The 18254-nt window shown below is 37.9% G+C and overlaps 1 protein-coding gene and 1 pseudogene across 1 annotated transcript in view; one reads left to right on the forward strand and one right to left on the reverse strand.

Moving 5' to 3' along the window:
• Ugp2 (UDP-glucose pyrophosphorylase 2) overlaps positions 1-18254 on the reverse strand; it is a 45043-nt gene that overhangs the window by 1107 nt on the left and 25682 nt on the right. The window contains exons 4-9 of the mRNA XM_005385709.2: positions 7116-7301; positions 5847-5980; positions 4449-4746; positions 3225-3422; positions 2431-2673; positions 719-823 (exon numbers count right to left, since the gene is read on the reverse strand). Of these exons, the coding sequence (XP_005385766.1) occupies positions 719-823; positions 2431-2673; positions 3225-3422; positions 4449-4746; positions 5847-5980; positions 7116-7301 (1164 nt within the window). The remainder of the gene's footprint in view (positions 1-718; positions 824-2430; positions 2674-3224; positions 3423-4448; positions 4747-5846; positions 5981-7115; positions 7302-18254) is intronic.
• LOC102011459 lies at positions 7308-8556 on the forward strand (annotated as a pseudogene).

Below are 18254 nucleotides of genomic sequence, written 5' to 3' on the forward strand. Positions count from 1 at the left end.
GCAAAAGCGCCTGCCTGGCAAGCGCAAGGTCGTGAGTTCGGTTCCGGTACCAGAGAAAACCCCCCCCAAAAAAATAAATAAAATAAAAAAAAATAAAAACAAGTTGCTTTAATGTAAACAACACATAAAATGTGGACATGAGCTGCTTTTAAGAATTAATTAGAAAAGGCTATTTTATCTTCAGTTATGAGTTTTAATATTTATGACCATATTTCTCTCCTGTTTATTATGCTAGACTACAAGGGTACTCAAAGCACCAAGTAATACAGTAATATAACAAATATCTTTATACTGATGGCAAGATTCCTTTAACAGGGGTAGATTATATTTCATGTAAATGAAGTTTTTTTTTTCTGCTTTCAAACAATCACTTAATGAGCTAATGCTAACTATGATCCTATTTTTAAACACTGTCACATATCAAAGTAGTAGTTTCATTACTAATTAGTGTTTACTTTTCCATTTAAATGCTCTGTTCCACAAAATCCCTATATAAATAATTATGTTGTATTTTAACTAGATTGTATATTTGGGTACAATAATACTAAATGTTGTGGGAATATTTTCATGTCTATATCTACTTATTTTTTAAAATTGTATCTACTTATAAACATCTGGTTCAGACTAAAAAGTATGCCTTAAAAGTAAAGTTAGGACTAGAAAGTGAAACCTGTTAAATAAAGCTGTAAGAAGTATGACTTTTTTAATAACAACAAACCTTTAATGAAACATTTTTGCCAAATGTCACATCTCCTGAAACCGTGAGGTGATCCAATTCAAGCATATCTGGTATACTTTCAAATCTTCTTAGATAATCTTGAACCTTAAATAGAAACATAAAAATTGTTTTAAAAATAAATTCATAGAAAAACAGGAATAATATTAACAAGATAATTTAACTGACCTAAAACATTTTATGGCCAACTTCATGTCTACGGGAAGAACCTATTTATTAAATTAAGCAGTTACTATATAGAAGATCTTGTGCAGGAGAAACCATGAAATATGAACACTGTCCATATCATCAATAGATTTACTATATAGTTAAGAAAACCAGACAGCTTTTAAGAATAGATAATCTAGCCAGGGCAGTGGTACACACCTGTAATCCCGGCACTAGAGAAGCAGAGGCAGAAGGACTGTAAATAAGTTCAAAGCCTGCCTGGGCAACTTAGCAAGACCTGTCTCAAAAGCAGGCTGGAGACACAGCTCAGTGGTAGATCACCCCTGCGTTCAATCCCTTGTACGGTACCAAAAAAAGGTAATCAGCTATCATGTTACGAACCAGATACATAGTTAGAAAAGAAGGAAAAAATTATCATGGGTTGAAGTAGGCAAGACTAACGCTGGCCTTTATGTGCAAATTACCACTACTTTTTCTTTTTACTTCCTTACATTTAGAAGTGCCAGAGATTGTCCTATATGACCTTGTTTCCTATTTTGCTGGGCAAAAACAAATTCAAAAAATTTCACTGCCTTTGACCTCTACCCTTCCAGCCATTATCATCCTTCCTGATATTGGTGCTGGAGAGGTTCTCTTCCACCCTCCCACTTGTGCACTGGATCCCTCCTTCCTGCCCACTCAACAATACCAGGGAGTCTCTCCTGCTTCAATGTTTTTTCCTTTCTGACTGCATCAATTCCCATCAGCATGTATGTAAATTCCCTTACATTTAAAAAACAAAGCTTCCCACATCATGATTTTTCTACCCAAATCCTCTTCTGCACTCTACATCTGAAGACACTAAATCAAATTCAGGACTAGAATAGACTTCAATGGCATAGCAGGAACCCACAGGACTGCTGTCCTATCATTTTATTAACCCCACATTTTATGTGATTAAATTTTTGGGATTTCACTTAGCATGTTATGGTGGGATTTTGCTAAACTAGCCTGGAAGGCTTTTCGCCTTAGACATGTATGGCATACTCATTCAACTCCTTAGGCGGTCTATGCCACCCATTGTAAAATTATACCACTACCCCATTCAGACATTTCCTATTATCCCTCCTAACTTTATTTTTCTACACAGATCTTTTACTACTTGGAAAAATACATATTTATTTGTTTATTTTCCTTCCTCTACAGAGTATCAGTGCTGTGAAGACAAGGATTTTAGTCTGTTTTGTTTACTGTTAAATCCCCACACCTAGAACATTGCCCAGCATGTGGTAAGGGCTCAATACATGTCTATAAAGAATTAACCTTTTCCCACTGATGAAAGCAGTACTGGTTTGGAAGAAAGATGAAATAAAACGTCCCCACATTTAAACATTCTTTTGAACTCCATACCAATCAGGTTTCACAAGTAAGGCACATCTTTGTCTTCTCTCAATTCCTTTAAATGACAATCAAATGTGGAAAAAGATAGTTCATTAGTGGAAACTAACCTATTCATGTACATCTTTATAATGACTATAGTTACATACCTTTGTAAATGAACTGCCTAATTTAACCAAGGGCACTGTAGGAAATTCCCGCTTTTCACTCATCGTCAGAGATCCTGCATTAAGGCTATAGAGGTTTGACATCACAAGCAAGAGATCTGATGTGGTTTTTACAGGAAGAAAACGGCTTCTTGGAACATTAATACCTAAGGAATTCTCAAAACTTTTAATCGCAGCCCCAACTGCAGTTTCTAACTGAATGACATTCAGGCCTCCATCCAAAGTCTAAAAGAAACCAAAGGGGGAACAGAGGAGAAATAGGTTTTAGGTCCTAAAACTCACAATTAAATAAATAAATAAATATATATATATATTAAAAAAATAAAAAAAACTCACAATTTAGTTCCATGTGTGCTAGTTAATATTTGAGAAGTAGTTTCAGAGAACGAACCATAGAAGGAAATATAGCTTTGAGAACTGATATGAAGCATATACCTACCACACCTTAAGTTATTTTCATTTTGCAATGAAGAACCACAGGTTCAAGAAACTCATACAAGGTGCCCATGGCCAAATGGTGTATGAGTGTCAAAGCAATAATTAAGACTGTGGTAGGCCCTCCACTTTTGAGCCCAGTGCTCTTTCGATTACTACAGCACTGGGTCAGATGGACATTACTGAGATGAGTGCCGATTAGAGACAGGGCCAGGAACTGCAGAGAGAGCCTGAGCAGGCAAAAGGAGTGACTGACAGAACACACAGGCCCGTGGGGTCAGTGTGTAATCTACTCTGATCTTAGGAAGTATGAAGCCCAGTGAGCTGCAGCGCTGGCTAACCTTTGGATTCACGATGATTTCCATGTCAATGGCATTCTGTTCCTGCAGTCTTTTAACTGCTGCAAGAGAAATCCATAGGTTGTTTGTGTTAAATATTTTAAATTTTGATACAGACTTGAACTCATCAACGTGTGCTTTCGGCACTTGAGCGATTTCCACCAGTCTCAGTTTGCCTTCATACTGAGTGAGTGTCCCGCCCTAGAAAGGTAGAAAATAATGAGTGCTTCTACATCCTTTCTGATTACAACCATAACACACTGCTTATGAATCTTACAGAACAGACTCTGATACAGTCTCCCAGTATACAAAGAAATCTGTGCTAGAAAGTAAGACCTAAGAAATTTGCTCAGGTCATCATTTTACCATGTATATCCACCATCTTTTCCATAATTAAAGGCTTGGAAGTACATCAGAGTCTTCCTTTCTTTCCTAAGGTCTGCCACAGGAACAGCCATTCCTTAGTTCCAACCACTGCCTACCACCCAACAGCTACACCTACCACCCAGGCCCTCAGAATGGCTCCGTGACAAGTGGAGAAAAGCGACTGATGCACAAGTGTGTAAGAAGTGGCCTCAGGCTAGAAATGTTCTTTCACTAGGCCATGCGAGTGCAGAAAAAGGAGGACATCTCCAAGAACATGGGATCCAAGCCAGACTGTTTTAGTATTTGCACACTGCTTACTTTTCTTACTTGCTGTAGAAAAGCAGTAAACTCCTATGTCGTTTCATCAAGTATCACAACTAACAAACATGCCAGATAAAATAAATTTGTACTTTGTACCAAAATATAACTACATATTTTTGCAAGTACTACAAAGATAATACAGTAACAAAACAAAATTATATAAAAATATTCTGTGGAAAATAGTTTTCATAAAAGGCACCATAAAAAAAATCTAGAAGATTAAAGATTTGAATAAACTTATTGAAAATGTTTTCACGTGCTTCAGATTTCTGAATATATGTAGAAATGTTTTCAATTAAACTTACTGATATAGATTATCCAAAAACTAAAAATGAGTTTAGTACTATTAACTCTGGATTTGTGAGACAGAACTGTTAGAACTTAAGGTTCTCCACACAGTATTACCTCACTCTCATCTAACAAATGATATTAAGTGGATTAATGTGTTCTGCTTAAAATAGAAACTTTCATATTAGAAGAAAATATAACCTATGAAATGTGAAAACATGAATCCTTAAATTGCTTCCTCTCAGTATTTACCTTCACATCTGCACGTGTTTTATTTGTGACTTCCATGACAAATTCACAGCGTTTCCCATTGGGTGGGTTCATTAGATGATTAAGAATATAAAGATCCACTGTGGCACCCAGATTATCAATGTTAGACACAAAAATATATTCTTTGCCTTCTCCTATAAAGGTGTCAAGCAAACCAGAGTTGTAGAAACTGGCGTAGATATCACCATGACCTGGAGGGTACCAAGCTTCTGTGTTTTCCCCTGAGTAAGATACATCCTTTGCTACAGGAAGTAAAGATTCTTTATTAATCCTTGGGTACCTATAAAAAAAAAAAGTTCTTTTGCAATATCTACTCTGAGCATTTCCAGACTTTCAAGAAAAAAATTCATTAAAGTTAAATGTCCCTTTTCCAAGTCTATTAATAATAATTAAATTATAGGGTAATCCATTTAAGAAAACCATTATCTGTGTTACCTAAAATCTGTTTCCTACCTAGAATTAGTTGCTGAAAAAAAAATTCCATATTCATACAGATGCGAAGACACCTCCTATTTTAAAGATACTAAGATTCTATGACTTTTCAAGAGGAGGGAAATACAAAGTAAACCTTGTCAAACTTATTTGGTTCTGGGATGACTCTTTCCCCAAAAAAACCTATCTGGGGAAGCTACCCATTCCTATAAGCGTACTATATTCCAGGGTGGTTCTAATCCCCAGAAACTGAACAGCAGGCTCATACCCCAGATGTCTGCTTCCCATCATCAGTGAGAACACAGGTAGTTATGGAAAAAGAAAACAAGACTGCACATCAGACCGAAGACCAACTATAACACAGAGGCAACCATCTGTGATGGAGAAAAGTGTCCACGGGAAAACAGATTTTAAAAAACTAACAGTCCGGCTTTAAACATATCTTTTCTCCACAAGTTTCCTTACATGGAAACCTTACTCCTCCAGTTGCCTGGGCTTTATCATAATTCATCTTCTCACTCTTGGCTACTCATTTCACCTTCCCCCAAAGTAAATTATTTTCTCGACAATTATTTACCCCAGGCTTATTCAAGATAAGGAAATTCCTATCCTAAGGAAAAGTTACAACACTGTAGAATGCAGAAAGACTTTCACAGACCCACCTGGAGACCAAATATGCTGCCAGAAAACAAAGGCCTAATTATCCACAAATATTCTTGACACAGAACAGACTCTCAAGCAGATCCTTTTTTAAGAATTGGAAATTATAGGACCAAAACTGATTATAATAATCAGACACCTATGAAAAAATATTCAGCTTTTAAAAGGCGTCAGGCACTTGCAAGCATTGATCACAGGTGCATCCTGAAGCTGCTTTGTTATAAACGAGGCAAAGAAGTCCTTTCCTAGGAGTTGCACCCCTACAATTTATATTTTCACTCCTTGTACCTGCTTTGATTGAAAGTGTAGATTTTCACACGACAGTGATTGTACTTCTGTAGTATTTTTTTGGTATCTTCATCCGTGTTAAAAGAGTTCATTAAAACAAGAGGAACATCTGTATTGTAGGTTTTGTTCAAATGCTAGGGAGGAAAATGACAGATTATCCACATTTACATTTCCTTTGAGTACAGACATAGAGATATACATATTTGCCATAAATAAGCAATTCACCATGTACTCAATAAATCATAACCCTTTGAGATGGAAACTACTGTCAGTACTTTCTGATCGACTGAACTGAGACCCAGCTTGGTTCCCCAGGGAAGCTGGACTGTGGTGCTGTGTGCACAGCCACCGTACTCTGCACGTTATGGGGAAGTCTGACAGTGCTGATTAAGCGCTTGTTCTGTGTTCCCAGCTCTGTTAGAGACAAGTACAAATTTTACAGACACGGCCCCCTATTCTCAGGAAAAATGAAAAATTCTGAATCACACTTCAACTTTTCAGTCTCTCAAAAGAGCTTAAAGGTAAAACAGTGGGAAAAACAACTTAGAAAGTCAGACCATTCTATATTCAAACTTTGATTCTGGATTTATTAACTTGCTAGGGAGCCTTGGGAAAATAATGTCATTGTGCCTTAGCTTTTCTCATCTGTAAAATGGGGAAGATTACAGTACTTCTCTCATTGAATTGGTGAGAACAAATGAGGCAGTTCATGGCAAGAGTGGAGTACATGGTACACAGTAAGTACTGGACAAATGTTAGCTGCTGTCGCCAGTGTAAAGACTATAGCTGCCAGCAACGTACTAAACAACAGGGATACAGAGATGGGAAAGACAAGGCCACTGACTCTGAACAGCTTACAGTTCACTCTGTCTGTGATTAATGAATGTCATAAAAGGGAAGTCAAATACAATTCATGGAAGCCAACTGAATATATGGCATTCTTTTCAGCTTTCCGAAAAGGGTTAAAGTCAGACTGGCCCAACCATCAAGAAGGCTGCCACTAGAAATAAAGGGAGCGGAGAGGGGCTGATCAAAGGAGAATCTGAACTGATCCAGAGATTTCAGCAGCCATAAATGCTATTTAAGATGAAAAGCTTTTACACCACCCCAATGATGTGCTCTTAAATCTTTTCCTTTGCCAATGAAGAAACTAATGATAGCAAGCTCTTTAATTAGCTCACATGCCATATGCTACATTTAATAATATAACATTCATGATAACCTAAAAATTATTTCAGTATCTCATCAGAAAGGCTACATATTACTCACTTCAATTTGTTGAACAGTCAGATCCAAAAAGGTATTCTCATTCCTCACACCAATCAGACTTTTAGGACCTTTGCAGCCCATGCTGGTTCCCAAACCACCATTGAGTTTTACCACCACTAACTTGTTCAGCACAGAAGATATATTATCAGGCAAGCCTCTGGCCTTTATCTTCTCATATGGTTGAATCTGAAAGGAAAAATAAAATTATACCAGTAACTGAACTAGCTTTATGAGAAATTAAGGCAAGTCTCTCCCAAGATCATTTCCATGCTTCTTTAAAGAATTTTGGTTTCTTGGCCCCTGGCCAGAGTCTCCAGTCAGGGTCACAGGGATGCCACTAAGACTGCTTCCTGGACCTTTGCTGACCATGCTGTCCCAGGCGGTACTTTCTGTCACCATTACAGTGGCCCCCTGTCTGAAGAACGAGGCCCTCCCAGGACCAGGGCTATTGCAGGCAACAAGAATCTTTCACACAGGGCAGTCAAGACTTGCTCCTCTACCACCTCTTCTGGAATATGGTGGAAAAGTTCATCTTGGGCTGATTCGTGAGGAATTCTTCCAGTTCCTCTGTCCTAAAATTGGTGTAACAGGAGCCTACATGCTTGGAACTGGGCTTATCTTGTATTTTCTGTCCAAAGCAATATATGTGATTACCCTAGAGATCTTCTCTACCATATCTGTAGTAGGGCTACTTGTCTATGTACTTAAACAATATGATGCCTCTTTTGGAGAATTTGTTGATAAACTCAATGAACAAAATATTGTCCAACTAGAAGAGGCAGAACAAGCTTCCATGAAACAAATCCAGGATGCAACTGAATTGGAGAAGTCCCCAGCAGGCACTTCTGAAGAAGTGCCACCACGTTTTTGATGTCCAGAAGAATAATATTTCTATGGCCTTGGAGGTTACTCACTGGGAATGGCTATACAGAGTATATAAGGAAGTAAAGAATCACCCAGACTGTCCTATCTCTGTGCAGAATATGATACATCCAAAGGAACAAGAGTACTGGGTGGAGAAGCAAGTGGTGCAGAGCATCTTTGCACAGCGGGAAAAGGAGACAATTGGAAAGTTCCTTGCAAAGAAGGCTCAGGTACAGCCCATTATGTAAATGCACCTATCCCAGTTGAGACAGCCGAAACAGTTGACTAAGTGGAAACTAGTCTATGTAAGAAAACTTCCCAGATTGCTATCTATCTACCGAAATTACGGTTTACTTTTCCTAAAAAAGAAAAGCGTGGGGTTTTATTTAGTGAGAACTAAATCTATTGGCCAGTCAGATGTTTCTCATCCTTATTCTGCATTTTGAGTTGTTCTGTGATTACTTTTGAATAAATGTCTGTTTTTATTAAAATTTATTACCTGACTAAAGATTACCAAGTTATAGGTTAAATTTGTAATTAGTTCTATGATCTTGCAATAAAGGACAACTGAAACAAATAAAAATAATTTTGGTTCCTTTCTGGAAAGTTTCAACTACATTTCCTTTAATGTTGCAGGCCTTTCTAAGTTCAAAAGCAAGAACTTACAGGCAACTTCTCTTGCACACAGTTATAGTTCAGTGGGTCTTCTGTATTATAATGGGGTACAAGGAGAAAGTTGTAGTCTATACATATTTGGCTGGTAGGAACATCCCAGTTTCCTGGACTATCTCCGAAAACTTAGGATTTCCAATATGCATCTACATACCAAATGAGATACACAAGCCTCATCAAGTCTAAATACTTCTGGTGCAGCTGCTTCAATTCTGGCGAGGAATATATATCATCATACATTTTTGTTCCTATTACAGGAAGCAAAAATCAAAACAGTTGTTCTTTGTCATGCTCCTCCATTCAATCCTAAATTCACCCTTTATAAGTGGGTGGTACAGTTCTCAGTTGCACTTATAAGAATTTTAAGGACCGAATTCTTTCCCCAAGAATTTAACTCTCAGGTGTCACTGTATAAAAAGCTCATAGTGGAAAATTAAGTGTTCTCACTGTGCCAAGAAACGCCCTGGGAGGGAGGATGAGAGCAAGGGCATGGGCTTGAGACAAATCCCAACTAAATCTCCTTCCTAGCACCCTCATCTATTTCTGTAAGCAGAGAGCCTTACTCTTCAGCTTCTCTTTTCTAAGAAAAGAATAATGGCACTTAGAGCAGAGACGCAAGTTTTTTGTTCAAAGCAGAGGCACAAACAAGCCTCAGCATCTTATAGCAAGAATGAAAGCTTTTAAACAGATCACAATGTATTTTCTACCCACTTACGTGACATTTTTGCTTCAAAGAGATAAATCATCAAATGGACTCGTTAGTTACATCAGTATAGGACAGATGACACATGAGTGGACTGAAAGAATAAAGCCAAACAGTAGGTGCTCTCTGATCATGAGTGTTTGTTTGTTCTGCTACCCTCAGGAGCATGTGGGGGGAGGGGGAGAAAGAGAGAGGGAGGAGACGAGGATGAGATGGGTGATGTTTGTGATGGACTCACACCCCAGTGATCTAGGCCTGTGGAAGCAAAAATCTTTATGTTTGGTCAAACATATATACGTAGGATATATAGATTCTGACCACATAAAACTTGCTGTTAACAGCTCCTTCCATAAAATGTTACTCTGTAACTCTTCTTTCTTCTACCCTACAATATACTATATTAACTACCAAATGTGGACTAATACACTTTCTTACTTAGAATAAACACTGAGAAACACAAAGCATTCTTCTCCAAGGCTTTCCACTGGTTGTCCCTGTCCCCATTTTCAGTCCTAACGTGAGATTATAAATAAACTGAGTCATATTCTAAAGTAGGCACAATGTCAGCAACAAAAACAAGTCAGATTACTGGCATGTGTTGTCTATATTTAAATATTCTGTTGGAAACAGAGGTAAATATTACCTCAAGGTTACCTGAAGTAAAATTGCATATACATCTTATCAGTATGATGAAGTACGAATGCTCATTACTAGAGTGAAAACATTATAATTAATGAGTCTGAAAGTTATTAATTTTATGTACAGTAATGAATGTTTTCAAATATTTTAGTTAAACTGGGAACACAATGACAGTAAACAAAAATTCAGTATATACATTAGATATTTCAGTTTTGAGTTAACTATTTATACATATTGAAACAATAATGTCAAGTAGAACCATCTGAATTGGATTACATCTTAATTCTAACCTTTAAGGGACTGTTTGGTATACCAATATTCACAGCATTAAGAAGTGCTTTAGGACCCATGTTTAGTCGTTACCTCTTCAAGACAAAGTATCAGTAAGACATCTTTACTTCCTAAGAAAATGAATTAAAAACTAAATGTCAAGATCATTGCCTTAAAATTTTACTGAGAGGAAAGAACTTCAAAATCATCTATATTCATAAGGCTTCTTTGATCTACATACCATAAAGAATACAAAGCTTATGAAGTAACATAGAGACAAAGGGTTACCTAAGTACATTTTGTTTTCAGTAATCAAGTTTCAAAACATGCATTTATTACAATGCTTTAAAAAGACAATTCCTAGCTAGGCATGATGGCACATGCCTGTAATCCTAGCACCCAGGAGGCTGAGGCAGGAGGAGTACTGTGAGTTTGAGTCCAGCCTGATCTACACAGTGAAACCCTGTCTCAGGAAAAAAAAAAAAAAAAAAAAAAAAGACAATTCCTTATAAATGAGTCTGGTGGTTAAACATAATGAAAATCATACAAAAGTGTTTCCTATAGACCCCTAACCTTTGTTAAGTACTTGAAAATAAGATTCTTAATGTTACTCAAGTTCTGAGTCCTTGGTACAAGGCTCCTTGTAGAAATATTCCTGAAAAGCTCTATTCTACTGCAAAAACTTAAATGTGCTTCTTTCCCTCCCTGTGTTTACTCAGGCAGTCACAATCAGAACAACTTTTTAAGTTTGAAAGCATCATACACTCATGAATTCAACTCTGCTAAAAATATAGTATCTGATTGAAAAATGTAAAATGGAAGAGTGTTATGCAATTGTGAGTGACAAATACTGTTAGAAAATTATTTAGAAGTCAGCAACATTCAGTATTTCTTTTTTTTTTTTTTGGTTTTTCTCCGGTACCAGGAACCGAACTCACGACCTTGCGCTTGCCAGGCAGGCGCTTTTGCCGCTGAGCTAAATCCCCAGCCCCAACATTCAGTATTTCATTCAGATTTCTCAACTACTTGCTATGAGCTGAGAGACAATGAGCAACTGTCTTCACTCTACCTCAAAGACCAGCCACCAGGGAACATTTACTTACATGAAATGTTCACATAAGACATTCGTGCACTGCTATGTTTTACGCAAGCTGTCTGAACAGAAAGATAGGTCCAAAATTACACTTTGGAAGAAACTAATGCTGACTTACTAACAACCAGTGCTGGCTTATTAGTTGATGTATGTATAAACCAACTAAAAACCAATTCACATGCCCTAACTACGTAAAGACTTCTTACAAGATAGAGGTGTGAAGACTCCCCCCTCACTCTGCTCTAGGGAAGATACTGAAATCAGTGTTTATGCAGTGAAAGCCAAAATACAGATGAAACTTCACAGTCAAACCTATTGTCTCAAGAGCCATTACTCCATTTCTGGAGAGAGTCAAATTTCTACATCCAAAAATCTAAGATCTTGAGTGACTGTGTGAAGCAACAAATGTGTGCATTAGTATTTTTAAAAACACAAAATAAGGCAATAGTAAATGGGAGATACTTATAATAAATCATCTGCGAGCATCACTAAACTTAAGGAAATGGTATCACTGCCATTAATATAACTTCCAAGTTCAGAATATTGAAAGCACAGCCAGGCGTGGTGGCACATGCCTGTAGTCCCAGCTGCTCGGGAGGCCGAGGTGGGAGGATCACCTGAGTCCAGGAGTTCGGGGCTGCAGAGCACTACGTTGATCAGGTGTCCACACGAAGTTCGACATCAACATGGTGACCTCCTAGGAGAGGACAAGCTTTCCCTTCAGTCAGTTACTATTAGAGAGGAAGGAAACAACGCCACAGCAGCTACATCACAATCAGTAGTACATTCAATACTAGCAAAAACAGCTGGAAAATATCTTGCCATTTCACCATCCTTTGTTGACTCAAGTCTATGTGGAAATGCAGATGTGCTTAGTGACTACCACAGCACTACCATAGCATATGACTACCATGGCATATGACTATGGTGAGGGATTACTGTTCCTCCACTGTATCAACATTTTAAAGTGTGGATATTAAATTTCTAAATAAATTGTAACAACTACAATTTTCTCCCACATCCTAAAAACTTACTCTATGATGGTAAAATAAGATCTCAGCCTCGTAGTGATTTTAACATTAAGCCATTTGGCCTTCAGCTAAAAGGTGTATTAAATAGATACCTACTTTTAATTCAGGTATCTTAAAAGCTGGCATCTTAAATATCTAAGTTTAAATTTTAAACGTCATTCTGAATATTTTTCAAATAGTTGATGTGAAATAAACATTAAAATTCCAAAATCAAGTCGATAAATTCTTGGGAATAGGCCCTGGCAACTCTCAGTAGACAGTCATATTTAGCACCTGGTTTTCAGATTACCCTGAAGTACTGTACTATAGGTTAAGAGGGCAAAGAGTTACTCCACTCAGTAATACCTACTTGTAACAACATATGAAGAGGGGAGAGATGTCCAGACAGGTGAAGATAATGCTATTGTTGGAAACCTCCAGTTGGAGTTCAGTTCAGTCCAGTCCTATTTGGTTTGTTTTTGAGACAGCATTTGCTATGTAGTCCAGGTTGGCCTTGAATTCATTATATAACCCATACTGGCCTCAAATTCACATAGATCTTCCTGCCTCAGCCTCCCAAGTGCTGTGATTACAGGTGTGCACCACTATGCCAGGCTAGTTAGAGGTCTTTGACTTGTGTGTCAAGTTGGTTTACATTTCCCTCATTGCCCCGACCCTAGACACATATGCATGTGCAAACAAAACTAACAGCCATAGTTGAATCAAACAACTAATTCCAGAGAGCCAGGACATTTTTGTCTGAAACATAAGCACAGCTTTCTGTCACATAAATCACCTTTGTATGTCAACAAAAGTGCTCTCTGTTGATGACATGGCCTATATCCTCCACCAGAGGACCTCACCGAGCAGTTCCACAGAGCTGTTCGGTGTAACAAGCCAAAGGGTTCAGTGTTACACGGTTACTTAGCAACAGCTGAAGTCATACTGGACACACTTAGTTGCAGAGACATTTTTAGACCTGTCTTCCACTTTCCCTCTCAGCTCCCCCAGGAGAATGCACAAAGACATTAACTCAGACAAAATGGATGGGGTTCAGAGACAACAAGGAGTACCATGCACTGCTGGATACAGCCTTGATGTTACACTGACTGAATCACTCTAGTCAGTCACTAAGTATGATCTTTGTGCTTGTAATCCTAATCATTCTGCTGCTCTTTTAGCCCAGACATGAATAGAATTCAGTGTTCTAAGGAGAGCTCTACTGCAGCTAACTGGACGGTAAGGGAACCTTCACAGATGAAGTAAGGCAAATGCCAAGAGGCACCACCAGGCAAAATATCCAGGGGAGGCCAGGATACTCAAGCTCCTTTTTTTTTTTTAAACTAATAGAAGGGAACCACTCAAATGCCTAAATTCCTTTGGGGAAAGAGTGAAAGAAAGCAGTTGGCAAGCTACTAAAGAACGTGATTTAAACAACATTCTGCCCTCTAGGATGTCAACCTAGTTTTCCTACAGAAATGGAAAAGAGATCTTTTCAAAGACTCCCATGATTTGTATCTTGCCAAGTCTGTTCACAACTTAGTTTCCAGTCAGAAGAAAAGGCAAATTCATTACACAGTCATGGACACACTGTTCCCATTAGCAATAGTATAACCCAGTTCTGGGTAGCATATTTGTGCTATTCCTGGAGACAGTGCCAAATACCCAAAGCAAACTAACAGTACCTGCCCTGTTATGGTTCACAAGGGTATGATTATTGCAATCTGAAAGAACTTTTTTCAACAAAACGAAGTTTGCCTGAAAGAAAATGAGCTGTGTAAACAGTAAAACAAATTAGTGATGATGCCCCATATGTACAGAAAATGTTCCAAGAACACTGGCTTAGTCACTAAACCCTTAAGCACAGTGTGTATGCACCAAGCTCTGTGCTAGCCACACTCACATTCTTGTCATTTGACGTTTCTAAAATGACCAGAATCTGGGTCACTTGAAAGAACCTACAGATTGATTTAATAACAGAAAAACCATACTTAGACCACAAATTATTTTTTTCAATACACAAAGCTGGTAAATCATGTATAGGGCAACATTGTCACATGGCCCACCAACAAGTTCATTAACACTCCAACCAAGACGAGCTCAACTCCTGCCTCAAAGAATGAATAAAAGCCCCTGACTTTCTGCCACCAGATCTTCAAACCCTCCTTGCCTCTCGCTACCCTTCTTTCTTCCCTTCCTGCTAGTTATAGAAGAGCTGTGCCCCATCCTAAGGCAATTTCTACCAGTATCCACCTCAAGGACTCCACTTCATCAATCATTCAGTCGTATTTTCAGCCTAATCTCTTCTTTTTGTTCCATGAGCACCTCTACTTACCTTCCACTGATTCCCTTACCTGCTAGTCGTTGTCACAGGATGAACTGCTCTTAATACAGCATCAACAACCTCTAATTGCTAAATTCTGCAGTAACAAAAGCACTTCTCTTATCTGTGTTCTCGGGTGTATTTGACCACTCCCTAAATCTCGAAATGTTCTCTTCCCCTTGACTTCTGCAACATTACCTTCTTGTTTTGCCTGCTCTGTGCAAAACTCATTCTAGGTACACCTCCAATTCCACAGCTTCATCACTCATGTCCCAGCTGCTAGGCCAGAAGCCTGCACACACCTGATCAATAACCAAGTCCTGAGGAATATTGGTGAATGCCTATAAACCCAATGCTATGGGAGGCTAAGGCAGAAATAGGGTCACAAGATTGAACCCAACTTGAACAAATTAGCAAGACTAAAAAAAAAAAACCCTCGGGGCTCGGGATTTAGCTCAGCGGCACAGCATCTGCCTGGCAAACGCAAGGACGTGAGTTTGATTCCCAGTACCGAGAAAAAAAAAAAAACCCTCATGAAGTCCTTTCAGTTTCATGAAATCATCTCTGCAGTGGTCTTCTTACCTCCCTATATCCCACCCTCCCTCGGGTGGTGATCTTTTAAAAATAGAATTTGACCGTGTCTCTTTCTCCACTACTTCTTTCATAAAATAAAGCAATGACATGGCCTGGCAGAGATTATTAGCTACCAATGATGCTAACATCATTTTTCTCCCATCCAATTTAGAATCCTATCATTGGGGAACGCTCACCCAGACTATATTTCTCCACCTTCCTTACAGATATTTGAGCCAAAGTTCTAGTCAACTTGATTGGCTAGAAATAAATTGCAAGATTTGCAGGAAGCCTGTGAAAGGTCATGGACATGCCTATCACCATCCCTTCTGCTGTTTGGAATACATACATGACAGCTAGAGTTCATTCCAGTGGCCGCGTGGAACCACAAGGAGATACGGTAACAATGGCACAGCAGCAACACAGAGAAGCTCAGGTCCCTGATGACCATTAAGATGCCATACTAACTCGGGATTACCTGCGACATCTCTTCATGGGTTAATAGTTTATCATTCACTAATTCTCTAAATTTTAACATGGAAATCGTACAAGTGCCCCATTGTGTATATATTATGTATTTATAACTGCTGTACCATAAATTAGTTGTATTAGAATTTTTATATCATTTTAATGTTTTCCTAAAGGAACTATACTGTGATGACATGTAGTCTGCTAAATCAATGCCTTTCTTTGCATTACTGTAATGAGACACACCCTGAGAAACAGTTCAAGCCACCTGATGGGACAGTCACGCATGTACCACTGGTGGTTCAAGCCAGTGGGAACATGTTAAATGATATTGCCACTACAACATAACAGGACTTATAAGACACAATGAAAGCAGTCCTAAGAGAAAAGTTTATAGAAACGAATGCTCACATAAGAAGAAAAGAGCAAATCCAAATAACTAACAATATATGATACTCAAGGTCCTAGAAAAACAAAAACAATCCAAATCTAAAGCTAGTAAAGGAAGGAAATTATAAAGATCAGAGAAGAAATCAAAGAAGACTATAATAAAATATAGTCAATCAATCGAAGACATAATTCTTTGAAAGAATAAAAATAGAGAAACCTTTATCTAATCTTAGCAAAAAAAAAAAAAAAAAAAAAGGAAGGACCCAAATCAATGCAAAAAGAAAAGAAAAAGGTGAAATTACAACAGACATTGCTGAGATTCAGAAGATTAGTAGCAACTACTTCACAAACCTGTATGCCAATACACAGAAGAACTCAGAACGAAAGAATAGATTCCTAAATACACGTGAATTATGAAAACTGAACCAAAAAGATTTAAAACCCTGAATGACAATCCAGGTAGTGATACTGAAGCTGTAACAAAAAACCTACCAACTAAAGAAAAGCCCAGGTCCTGAGGCATTCACTGCTGAATTCTACAAAGAACTTTAAAGAAGATCTAACACCAATATTCCTCAAACTCTTTAATTAAATTGAAAGGGAAGGAGTATTTCCAAAGTCATTCCTCAAGGCTACTATTACCCTGAGTCCAAAACTAGACAAGGATCCAGCCAAAAAAGGCAATTAGAGGGAAATCCCATTAATAAAAATAGATACAAAACTCTTCAACAAGGTACTGGCAAATAGAATGCAACAAATTATGAAAAAGACCATACATCATGACCAATAGGATTCATCCCAGGGATGCAAAGATGATTCCACATATACAAATAAATGAACCCATCATATAAACAGAAGCAAGAACTAAAATCACACGATCTCAACAGACACAGAAAAAGCTGTTGAGAAACTCCAACATCCTCTCATATGATAAAAACCCTGAAGAAAACATGTATAAAAGAATCTGATCTCAATTCAATATTCAATGAGAAAAATCAAAAGATTTCCCGCTAAAATAAAGAACAAGAAAAGAATGTCTACTATCACCAGTCCTGGTGAACACAGTCCCATCACATCAGTCAGAGCAATCAGGTAGCAGAAAGAAATAAGAGGGATATATATAGGAAAGGAAGACGTCAAATTATTATTATTTGTAATGACATGATTCTCTACATAAAAACCCAGCTGGGTGTGGTGGCACATGCCTGTAATCCCAGCACTCAGGAGACAGGCCAGAGGTTCACCAAGAGTTCAAGGCCAGCCTGGGCTACACAGTGAGTTCAAGCCCAGCCCCTGAACTGCACAGAGAGAGCCTGACTCAAAAACAAAATTAAAAAAAAACAAAAAAACCTATAGAGAAGACCCAAAAAAATTACACTGAAGACTCCTAGAATTAAAAGCCAAATTCAGCAAATGTAGCAGAATGCAAAATCAACACACAAACATCAGTGACATTCCACACACTAATAATGAACTCCCTGAGAAACAAATTAGGAAAACAATACTATTCACAATAATATCAAGAAAAATTAAATACTTAGGAACAAACCTAACCAAGGAAATGAAAGACTTCTACTAAAAAAAAATTGCAAATACTACTCTGAAAAAGGAGATCAAAGAGGACACAGAAAATGGAAACATAAACCCTGTTCATATGGATAGGCAGGACCAATGGCCTTATTTCCTGCAATGATAATTAGATTTAACACAATCCTAATCAAAATACCAATAGCATTCCTCATAGATCTAGAAAAAAAAAAAAATTCCTGAAATTGCCAGAAGAGACCAAGAGTAGTAAAAGCAACTCTACATAATAAAAGCAAAGCAGAAGACATCACAATTCCAGATTTGAAATTGTATCACAGAGCTACAGGGATAAAAACAGCATGGTACTGGCACAAAAACAAACATGTGGATCAGTGGAACAAAACAGACAAAAAAAAAATAACCCAGGCACATTCACCTATTCTACCTTTGACAAACACACAGTAAAGGAAAGATGGCTTCTTCAGTAAGTGGTTCTGGGGAAAGTTGGTAGCCACATGCAAAAGATTGATCCTAGACCCATATATCTCATCATCTACTAAAATGAAAATCAAAATGGATCAAAGAGCTAAATGTTAAAACAGAAACA

Source organism: Chinchilla lanigera, unplaced genomic scaffold (assembly GCF_000276665.1).
Source record: "Chinchilla lanigera isolate Chin_1 unplaced genomic scaffold, ChiLan1.0 scaffold00023, whole genome shotgun sequence".
In the NCBI taxonomy this organism is placed as follows: domain Eukaryota; kingdom Metazoa; phylum Chordata; class Mammalia; order Rodentia; family Chinchillidae; genus Chinchilla; species Chinchilla lanigera.